This window comes from Balaenoptera musculus, chromosome 17 (assembly GCF_009873245.2).
Source record: "Balaenoptera musculus isolate JJ_BM4_2016_0621 chromosome 17, mBalMus1.pri.v3, whole genome shotgun sequence".
NCBI classification, from domain to species: domain Eukaryota; kingdom Metazoa; phylum Chordata; class Mammalia; order Artiodactyla; family Balaenopteridae; genus Balaenoptera; species Balaenoptera musculus.
In genome coordinates, this window is record NC_045801.1 from 31462414 (window position 1) to 31473966 (window position 11553).

Consider the following 11553-nt stretch of genomic DNA (forward strand, 5'->3'; position numbering starts at 1 on the left):
TTATAAGGACCCTTGTGATTACCTTGGCCCACCTGGATAACCCAGGATAATCTACCCCATCTGAAGGTCAGCTGATTAGCAACCTTAATACCCTTGCAATCTTAATTCCTCTTTGCATTATTACTTATCTATTCACAGGTTCCTATGAGCAGGACATGGACATTTTTAGAGGGCCATTATTCTGCCTACCACATAGTAACAAAAAGATTAGTCACAATGGCATTTATTAAGTATTTTCTGTATACAAGAACCATTGTATAGAATAATTTATTTAATCCTTACAATAACTCAATCAGGTAGGTATTTTTATCAGCATTTTATAAATGAAAACACCGAGCGAGAGAGATGTTCAGCAGCCTTGTGTTTAGAGAGCCAATGAAGGGAGAAAATAGGATTCAAACCCAGTTCTGTCTGACTCTAAAACTACTGTTTTATCCCAAAACATCTACCTCTTTCCCATTAGATCTTGATCCCCTATTTTTCTGGGGATGTCCGTGCCTCTTACTTTTTTGACAAGAGTGAAGCCACACAACTCTCTCCTTTTAAAATACTTCTACATTTTTAAGTGGTTGGAAAAAATCAAAAGAAGAGTAACATTTTGTGAAAAGTGAAAATTATTGGAAATTCAAATTTCAGTGTCCATAAATAAAGTTTTATTGGAAAACAGTGTACTTATGTATTTACATGTTGTCTATGGCTCCTTTCTCGCTACAACAGCAGAGTTAAGTCGATGGGACACAAACTGTCAGAGTTGAGTCTCTGCCCACAATCTGGTCTTTTACAAAAAAAAATGTTTGCTGACTCCTGCTTTTCACCAACACTGCCAGTATCCAGCTCTCCATCAGTGGCAGAGCCCAGACAGACTACACTGGGCTGAGGAAGCAGCATTACTGTGGGGAGAGACCGATGTTTCACTCATACCCCTGTCTTGTCTATATTCAAGGCAGGTAAAATTTTTTGAAAATGGAAATAGTATTGAATACCATCCTTATAAACTTTCTCTGGTCTGTGAATAAGGAATGATCTAGACTTCATCCTTAGAGAAAACTGTCTACTCTGGCCAAGCACTGTGGGAGGAGTCTTTTATTTATAATATCATTTACTCTTCACAGCAACTTTGAGAAATATTACTATACCCATTTTACAGATAAAGCCACTGAGACACAGAGAATTTAACCCATTTGCTCCAGATCCCAAGTGGCTGAAATCTAGATTTTTTTCCTCAAAACAAAGGCCATGGGTCTTTTTTCTATACAACACTCCCACATCAACTATCCCCTGAATTCCAGAATAAAAAACAGTGAACAAGAATTCTTAAATTATGTTTTTCATTGTTTCCACCTGTGACTCTAAAAGATGTTTAAATAAATAGGAACTCTCTTGTATGAGTATCTTTCACAATCAATTGAGGAATCTTATACCACAGTGTGAAACAGTACCAAAGCAAGATAAAATCCTGCTTTTTTTCCCCACCAAAATGGGACAAGAGGGGCTACAGCAGACTCCCTAACTGCTGAAGTGAAGGAGGATCCTTCAGAACTGCAAATTAGATCTGAAGTATTTTGCCAATTGACTCCCAATCGATTATTCCAAGTGTATGTGCTGCAGAGAATGTGACTTCTCCCAGGGACTCTGAAGAGTGGTGCCTAATTATTCATCATGAAATTTAATTTCAGAGCTTGTAATCATGTAACTGTTTAAAATGGAATTTGTCACTGAAACACATTGCGAGAAAATAGCGTATTATTTAACATCTACTCATCTCACTTCAAGATCAGTTTAAAATTGTATGCGTTTCGTGATTTCATGACGGCAATCACATTAAGGGCCATGTAAGCTAAACTCCTACATGTTTTCTGCTAATGTGGTTGAGTTAGGTCATTTTCTATCGTGAATTGGAAAGGATATTACAGATTAGGGAACGTAGATACCAGCTTTCTCTTTCCTCCCAAAGGTCCAGCTCCACAGAACCACAATTAGCTTACTCTGAGCTCCTTGAGATGCTTAGAAAAATATCAGCGGACAAATTGAGGCTAAGGTAATAGATGAGGAAAGACACTAACTGAATTAAATGTAAGGATGAAGTGATTCAAATTAGTTTTGGGTTTTTTTTTGGTTGTTAAAGGACATTTATGACTGCTCTACATTGCAGGAAGCGCTAGGGCGTATTTAGGGTACAGGCTCCAGTGACACCCACTGGGTTCAAAATCCTGCCTCCACTACCTAAGATGTGTGATCACAGGCAAGTTGCTTAAATCTCTGAACCCCACTTCCTTGTTAGAAAGTAGGGATACCCCAGAGACGATCCACAGCCAGGTTAGGGCCCACAGGCCAGTATCTGTTCCAAGGAGTCTGTGCCTCTTTTTCTGAAGTGTTGAAACTACGTCTCTTGGATACGGCTGCCACCCCACCTCACAGGGCAGCGGCGGGAAGCAGGGAAGTAGTGTTAAGTCGTTCTGCATATGCTGTGCTCTCACCCTGTCAGCAGGTATTCTCCCCCTTCATGCAGGAAGGTCTGGAATTAGGTAGTTACAAAGCCCCGTGTCACCCCTTCCTAACTGAATCCAATCTTTCCCAGCTAGGCTAGAAGATGGTCATCACAGGAGAGGCAAGGCAATTAAAAAAAAAAAAAAAATCAAAACTGAGGAGAGGACTCTCTTCCTGCTCTTTTGAAGACTTCTCTCCTACACAGGGAGGTCCTGCAGGTATAGACAACACCCTGCATCAACATATCTACTCCTCTGAAGAAGCCATCACCCACACAGGAGGCAGGGCAGGAAAGGGTTCGATGTTGAGTTTCCTTTAATGACCCCCATTCTCCCTGAAGGGCAGGTGTAGGCAGCTAGGCGATGGCAAGAGATGGTCACTTGAAGATCTTGCCCCGATTGAAGGCTTTGCCCACATGCTGGAAGGCCCCATCCCAGGAAGAGTATTCTCGAACCAGCATCTGGGTCTCCTCGCTGCTGGGATCCAGTTTCCACCACGTGTATGACTCATAGCTCACCTGCCAATCTGGACTCAGAGGAAACGCAAGCCCCTGGCCTCGGAAGACCCAGACTCCAGAAATGGAGCCGCTATTGTTGGTTCCAAAGAGAATGACACTGGCAAAGGCATTCTTCCTCAGATCGTCCAGTCGCTGGAACACTGCAGTCATGAGGTTGCAGCTCATGAAGGTCGGGGTGAGCCCTTCAGGGAAGCGGTACTCGGAGTACCACAGGGACCAGCCGTCTTTATCAAAGTGCTCCCCAAAGTACGGCAGCGCCACGGAGAGTGTCCTCGTTGGAGTGCTTGCGCTTAAATGCATCCAACGCAAAGGTACTCTTGGGCAGGCGAGCGAAGGGATCCTTGGCCTCCGGCTCAGCGGCTGCTGCCCGCTCACATTCACCCAGCTCGTCCGCAAGAGCAGGGACAGTTGTCTTCTTCTCCTCCTTCCGCTCGGCCTGGGGCTTCTGCTTCTCTTCTCGAGAAGCTTTCTCTTTCCATAGGGTGTCCTTCTTAGGCTAGCTCTCTGCAAACTTTTTAGCATCACATTGGGCCATTTTCTCACAGAGTTTCACCTCCCCCAAGACAGCCCGGAACTGGGGCTGGTTAACGCAGGTGAGGAACCAGCGGTTTGTGTTAGGGAAGGCCTGGCAGAAAGAAGGTTCCAGAACCTGTTTATAAAGCCACAACAGGGTGCAGACAACTGTGATGTCAGCCGGCATCACACGTTCGCCCACCGGAAAAGTCCTTGTCTTCAAGCGAGCATCCAGCGGCCCCAGAATTCGCCTCACCTCCTGCTTTGCATTCTCCGTGGCCTGCTTGTTGTGGCGCATGATGCCCAAGGTGGGGAACACCCAGGTACTGGCTGGGGAACTGTGTCGCTATCAGCAAAGCTCACCCCCTGCACCACCTGGGCTGCTGCTTCGGGAGTACTTCCCCGCAGCTCCTCGTTGCTCACACGGTAGACAATGGCATTGCTCTCGAACACACAGAATCCATCGTCACCCTCAAAGGCTGGAACCTTGCCAGCAGGAAATTTATGGAGAAATTCGGGGGTGTGTTTGGTTTGGCCAAAATGGAAGTGGGGTGGTACGGTGTGCACGCGGACCGGAGCCCCGCTGCACTGAGTGGCACTGAGGGCCTTGAAGGCCGCCCAGTTTTCAGGATATGGGAACAGGGTCCCAGCCACCGTGGTGATTCTGCAGAGAAAGGGCCAAATTAGTTTTAATTTTAGTTAAACAGAGGCAAAAAGATGCTTTTGAACTTGACAGTATCAAAGATTACTGAGGAATACTTTCATCAGAAAACTCCAGTTGCGGGCTTGCCTATACCCAGATACAGAGTGAGGCATCCTGCAAAGATATCTCAGAATGCCCTCCCTGGTCACAGACGACTGAGACAGAAAACCATTTCCTCAACGTGTTGATGAAAATGAAGTTTAGTGAAGCTGAAGTAGAGGCATTTTTTTTTTTATCACTACTAAAACATAAATAAAATGTTAGGTATCTCCAGGAGCGATGAAACAACTACCATTAAAAAGAAAACCTGGGCTTCCCTGGTGGCGCAGTGGTTGAGAATCTGCCTGCCAATGCAGGGGACACGGGTTTGAGCCCTGGTCTGGGAAGATCCCACATGCCGCAGAGCAACTAGGCCCGTGAGCCACAACTACTCAGCCTGCGCGTCTGGAGCCTGTGCTCCGCAACAAGAGAGGCCGCGATAGTGAGAGGCCCGCGCACCGCAATGAAGAGTGGTCCCCGCTTGCCGCAACTAGAGAAAGCCCTCGCACAGAAACGAAGACCCAACACAGCCAAAAATAAATAAATAAAATTTAAAAAAATAAATTAAAAAAAGAAAAGAAAACCTAACAATTGTCTAATAACCAGTTGTAAAATTTAAAAATATCTAACTTTAGGTGATATTATGATTTTCCATTATCGAGGTGATATAGTTCAATGAATGACATAGTTTTCACTAAAAAAAAAAATAAATAAACATTTTGTCCTATTGGGTATTCTTTAATCTGTTTCCACACAGCTGTAAAGCTGACCTTAAGGAAGAAACCAACTCACATTTTAGTTTAAGCTAGATGCACAGTCTTTTTTACACGGCCAAGGATGCCCTGCATGATCTGGAATCCTGACATCTCCATCCTTGTCTCATGCTACTCTGCCCTCAACTTGCTGGCTTCTCTTTAATGCTTCAAAGCCTATTATTTTTTTCTTTTGTCCCTACTTTTAAGCCTTTTCATATACTGTTGCCAGAACCTGAAAAGTCCCAGCTCCCTCTTCATATGACTGGCTCCCCTCTTCTGGATCCCAATGTAAATGTCAACCCTCTAGCAAGGTCATTCCTTTAGCTCATCTAAATCATGCTCTTCCTTCCCTCCATCCACTTTTCTCCATCACTGTGCCTTGTTAATGTCAGAGCATTCAGAACAGTTTATAAGTAACATGTCTATATGTCTAATAACTTACATAGTATCTTTTATCTCAAATTTGGTTGTAAGTTCCATAAACTTTTTGGCACCAAATTTTACTTATCAGTGTCTACCCACTGCCTGATAAACAAGAGGTGTGCAATGACAATTTGTTGAAGAAACTGATGAGCTTAAATGTTCCTTCCCATCTCCAAACCACTCCATTCACACACATTTATGGGTAATTGGCTAAATTCATGCCTTTAGAAGCAGTTCTAAAACTAGTAATCACATTCTGAATAATATAATGAAAGGTAATATAATTTATTTCTCTAAAGTTCGTTAAGCCCAATTCATAGATGCTCTACTTTATTCTAATATTTAAGTGAGATAAACAAGTTTTAAGATACAATCTCAGTCAACAAAAAGCTTGTAATTTTATTGGAGCAACACCTATACTTTATAGGTACTAGATAATCAGATAATTATTCGAGATAATTAAATCAGGTGCTGAAATAGTGAGAAAACTAGAAGTGATTGTCAAAGGATTTAAAAGAATTGAGATAGGATATTAACTTGGTGAAGCATAGGAGGAAAGAAGCGCCCCAGAAAGAATATTAACATGCCATGTAGCGAAAAAAGGGGCACAATCAGCCAGGGTTAGAGAATATCTATTGGGAAGCAGTTTATGTGGATCTGGGTTGATAATGTAGCCTCATGGAGGGTCATTAATGCTATACGGAGTGTGTCAATGTGAGTTCTTAGTCAACAAGTTGTCATTGTTGATGTAAGAGAGAGAGATAATAAGATAAAACTGAGGTTCTAGGGCTTCCCTGGTGGCGCAGTGGTTGAGAATCTGCCTGCCAATGCAGGGGACACGGGTTCGTGCCCTGGTCTGGGAAGATCCCACATGCCGCGGAGCAACTGGGCCCGTGAGCCACAACTACTGAGCCTGTGCGTCTGGAGCCTGTGCTCCGCAATAAGAGAGGCCGCGATAGTGAGAGGCCCGCGCACCGCGATGAAGAGTGGCCCCCACTTGCCGCAACTAGAGAAAGCCCTCACAGAAACGAAGACCCAACACAGCCAAAACTAAATAAATAAATTAATTAATTAATTTAAAAAAAACCAAAAAAACCAAAAAAAAAATCCTGAGGTTCTAGAAGAATCATCTAGCAGGACATATTGGAGGACCAAATGTTCTTTGTAACAAGACAAATGAAATAATTGAAGCAATGCATAAAAGATGGCAATGAAGATGGCAAAAAATAGGAAACAAAATATATTGAGGTTATCAGTAATTCCTTTCATCTGAAAAAAAGGGGGTTTTGTCATGTTGGAATAAAAGACTGAGAAATTTTAAGAAACTTACAAATTGAGGTTGTAATTTTTCTTAATCATAAGAACAAACTTAAATAATAAGAAATAATTTTAAGTGAAATTTGATTCAATTTGAATAACCAAATGGTACACTGACAACTTTTGACAAGCTTTCCTCACACATTGACTACTGAAGTTTTAACAGCTAGAATGAACTTCTGATCAATTGACATTCAAAATAAAATAAATGAGCAAGGAGTTTGGATTCAATTTTCTTTGACCCATAATGCTTCAGCTTTATTTTACAAAATGGGCTTAAAATTTTTGGCCCTGTGAATAATAGAAGCTTTCTTCGCTTGACATGATTCTCAGATGTCATCTCATACCTCTTTAATTTATACCAAATTCAAAAAGTCTTTGAGAAGCTAAGCACATAGGTCTTTTTAATGGAGATAAGCTAGGAGGGAACACAATGTTCTTTTGAGAAATTAGAGCAGGACCCTTTGAACCTTTTTACCCTTCATCTTGCCTGGTTTTATAAGTTTTGATTCTATTTCAATCTTTCAGTAAGTAAAAGTTATTTGCATAAATCCATCTCCAAGAAAAATTGCTCTTGGGCCTTAGAAAAAAGTCTGTTGCATCATCTTAAAGCATCTTAAAAGTCACAGAAAAAAACAGAAGCCCAGAAAATGTTATTGACTCTGCTCAGCAAAATCTCTTTTACCATCTATGCATTACAGACATTTACAGGTCTGCTTTTCACAGTAGATCACAATATCAGCAAAGCATGTTGGTACACTCCTTTCAAAACTAATGTACTACTATTTTGTCAATAAAATGTATTGGCTTTCCCTCCTGTCATAAAGGTAATTCCAGTATTCTGAAGCACATTTGGAAAATACAGAAAAACATGGACAAGAAGAAAATTATTTGTGATCTCATCACCTAACTTAACCACTTAGTCTGACTCTATCTAAATTGGAATCACACTGCACATTTCTACTGTATAACTTGATTTTTTCACTTGATAATATATAATAAACATTTGCCTTGCTTTTAAATACACTTCTCAAACATTTTTAATGGCTGTCTACTGCTAGTTGAATCATATTTTATTTTACTAATCATCTATTGCTAGAAGCTTTGGACTTCATTATAAATAATATTGCAATTAACATCCTTGTGTAAAAAATCGTGTATTTCTCTTTCTTTAAGGTGAATTTCTAGGATTGAAATTGCAGAGTCAGAGGTATTTATATTTCATGGACTTCTAGTGTATTTCCCAAATTGCCTTTCTACTATTTATAAAAATATAGTTTCAGGTTAACGTATTATCTATAGCTACTCATTTGTGACTATGTCACATGGCACTTAAGTTTTCATTTGCTTTGCAATTTTATCCTTTGAGCTGGTCATCAATGCAAATTATTTTCTGTTGGGGTCTTGTACACATTCTGGGATATGAATGCATGCTATGTTCAGTTTCTTGGTTGCCTCTATTGGGGACAGTCAGTGAGATCATGATACAATATGATATTGAAGAGGTAATCAAGGGTCAGATATCTAGGAACTATGGGTTATATTTAAGAATTGGGCAGTCACTGTAGAATTTGGAGTGTGGGTGTATGTGTGTGTGCACATGCACACATGTGTTTATTAAAGGTCCCTTTTGTTTAGATGTGAAGGATTGGGCAAATAGCTTACTAACCAGTATGAAGCAGTATGCATCAGTTTGCAAAAGTGCAACCATACATATTGTTAAAACACTGACATAATTTCATTCTTGTTAGAAGTAGTTGCTACCCTGTGTCCAAGTGTCTTCTTGCCATTTGGGTAGTCCTGACTCTATGCCAGAATCAAGCAACCGAAGAGTTAGTACCTGGTATAGCAGTGGGCTTCCAGAATGCTATTCCAACACTATAGCCAGTATCTGCTCTTATCAGTTGATGTCTGTCTAGTAGAAACTGTAAATATTTTTTAGATAACCTTCCCAAGGGGATACTTTTTAAGAGAATTTTCATAGTAGTTAAGGAAGGAAGTAATAGTAACTTGTCCCACTTTGGCTAGGGTAAGGGTAGTCAAGAAAAAGGGAAATAGAAAAAGTTGATTAGGAATTAAAATCAAAGAGATGAACTGAATGTGGAGGTTTAAGATGGATACTTTGAAATGGTGGCCACAGAAGGCTTCTCTCAATTGTTGACATGTAAGCTAAGCTCTGAATGAGAAAGGAGCAAGGGGAAGAATATTTCTGGCAAAGGAAGAATAGTTATAAAGGCTGAGAGGAGGAAAGAGCTTGACACATTTGCAGACATGAAAGGAGAATAAGGCCACTGCAATCCAGGAAGTGGAGTGGAAAAGGTGGGAGAGTAGAAGAAAAGATTAGCATGGTAGGAGATAAGTACATTCTTATGGTGGCAAGAACGATTTTCCTCAGACAGGGAGGGAAGACACCTCTACATGGCAGAAGGGTTGATCCAGGTGCATATGGGTCAGTAGATTTGGTATCAGACATTGAACGAACCCTAACCTGATGTTATTTTTAATAATGTTATTAGAATTATAAATTATCAATTTTCCAGATACATAGCTTATCTTAATTTTTTAAACAATGTTTCTCAAAATATTCATGTAGGCAAGGCAAAGAAATGCAGCCTGAATCACTATCAAGATATTATTTTAGTTATATATACAGTCAACTATAACGTATTGATATATGCATAACATGTAATGATTAATGGATCAGCCATTGTACATTTATTCATTCAATAAATATATACTTACTGAATGCCTACTATGTGCAAGGTATTATGTTGGGTCCTTGTATTATAGTAATAAAAAATATCAGGCACAAATCTTTTGGGAAAACTTCACAGCTCTCTTTCCTTGGGTTCTTTCTGACAACAAAGACTGCTTGCTTGTTGGTAATTTACTTTGAGAGAAGATCCTAGGAAACTAGAATAGGATAACAGAGAGGAGAGAAACAGGAAGGAGAGAAAGGCAATTCAAGGATGCATTATTAATCTAGTTATCACTGTGGGTCCTCGGAGGAACGTGTTGAAGCACATCAGAATTGTCTACCCTGGATATGGAAGTGGGGAATGTTAGAGACTGGCTCCCATCTCCCAATGGTCAAAGGTTTCCCAGAGGAGTGTTGACCCCCTTGCACCTCCAGGTACACCGTATAGAACATTGGGCACCTTCAGTTCCCCATGGTGAGCAACCAAATAGCCCAGGATGGAAAGTAAGGGATGTGCAGCACAAGGTGTTGTAGGGTACACCAGCATGCAGCTGGTTTCAATGGCAATAGCTGGGGGGAGTGGCATGGAAGGTGGGCCAAGGGGATGTGCGAGAGCTTTCATGGTCCATTGCTTATACTGCTTAGGTACACTCATTACAGACCCTTAAAATATGTAGTTGGCTGCACTCTACAAAAACTGTTAGAGGGTGTAATGTTGGGCTGGCCAAAAAGTTCATTTTGGTTTTTTGTGTGATATTACAGAAAAACCCAAATGAACTTTTTGGCCAACCCAATAGTTTTCTAGGGCTACTGTAACAAAATATCACAAACTGGGTGGCTTAAAAAAAAAAAAGAAATGTACTCTCTCATAATTCTGGAGCTAGGAGTCTGAAATTAAGGTGTTGACAGGGCCATGCTCTCTTTGAAGCCTCTAGTGGGGATCCTTCCTTGTCTCTTCTAGCTTCTGGTCAGCCCAGGTTCCTTGGTCCATGGCAGCATAACTCCAATCTCTGCCTCATCTTTATATCCCATCTTGACTCTGTTTCTGCGTCTTCGTACAGCATTCCCCATTCTGTGTGTCTCTGTCTCTGTGTCCAAATTTCCCTCTTCTTATAAAGACACCGTTCCTATTGGATCAAGGAACCACTCTACCCCCCAGCATGACCTCTTCTTAACTGATTACATCTGCAACCATTCTATTTCCAAATAAGGTTACATGAAAGAAAAAATATCAGTTAAGGATACATTACAACAACTACAGTGTGAAGAACCAAAGTCCTAACTAATAAGCTGGTGGTGAGAAGTGAAAGAAATTCACACCTCTGAGAAATATTGGGCAGGTGGAATAGAAATAGGAGATTCAAAAGAGGAGGTTGCTTTAGAGTAAGGAGAAAAACTGAATTCTGCTTTAAACACACCAAGATAGAGGTGTTGAGGGTATTCAATCACAGACCTACTATGTGACCACTGTTTAAGTTGTCTAACACGCATCATACCATTTTCCATAATTTTCTCAGTTGAAACTCTTATACACACTTTGTAAATGAAGTCTCACAGAGTTAGAACTTTGTCCAGAGTGTGAAGGTATTAATGTCTATGATATTCTTTGAAGTGAGGCAAGTAGATAATTTTCAACATGCTTTCTTTTCCTATTCCTCTTTCTCTTCCTTCTTACTGTGAAGGAGAAATGTTGCCTGCCGTATCAGTAAACAAAGGATGTTGCAACCATCAAGCCACCACATTACAGCCTCCCCAACTCAGGATGAAACAGGATGCCTGCCATCTAGCAGTCAACCGCTACAGCCACCTCTGAAGAGACTCAGGATGAGAAAGCACAGGATACTGGCCCCAGAAAGCTGAGGTGCATATCAAAGGAATGATTTCAGCGAGCCCAGACTCTTGCATCTTCCCATACATAGAAAAGCGCTAAATTCCTTAACTTGAGATGTCTGGTTTTCTTTAATTAACAGTAATCTTTTGATGTTCCGACTACCCTGTCTTTGTTGCAAAATCTCCTGTATATCTTGGCTCCCCACCTTGCCTCTTTGGAGCAGTCCCTCAAAGCTACCTGAGAGCCTGTCTCCCAGGCTTGAAGTCCTCA

The 11553-nt window shown here is 40.9% G+C and overlaps 1 protein-coding gene across 1 annotated transcript; it reads right to left on the reverse strand.

Annotated features, from left to right (window-relative positions):
* Positions 1-2863: 2863 nt before the first annotated feature.
* LOC118883813 (elongation factor 1-gamma-like) lies at positions 2864-10074 on the reverse strand. The gene is given in 4 exon segments (XM_036830953.1): positions 2864-3269; positions 3271-3853; positions 3856-4181; positions 9872-10074. Coding segments are annotated over 4 exon segments (1518 nt in total).
* Between the last annotated feature and the right edge of the window lie 1479 nt (positions 10075-11553).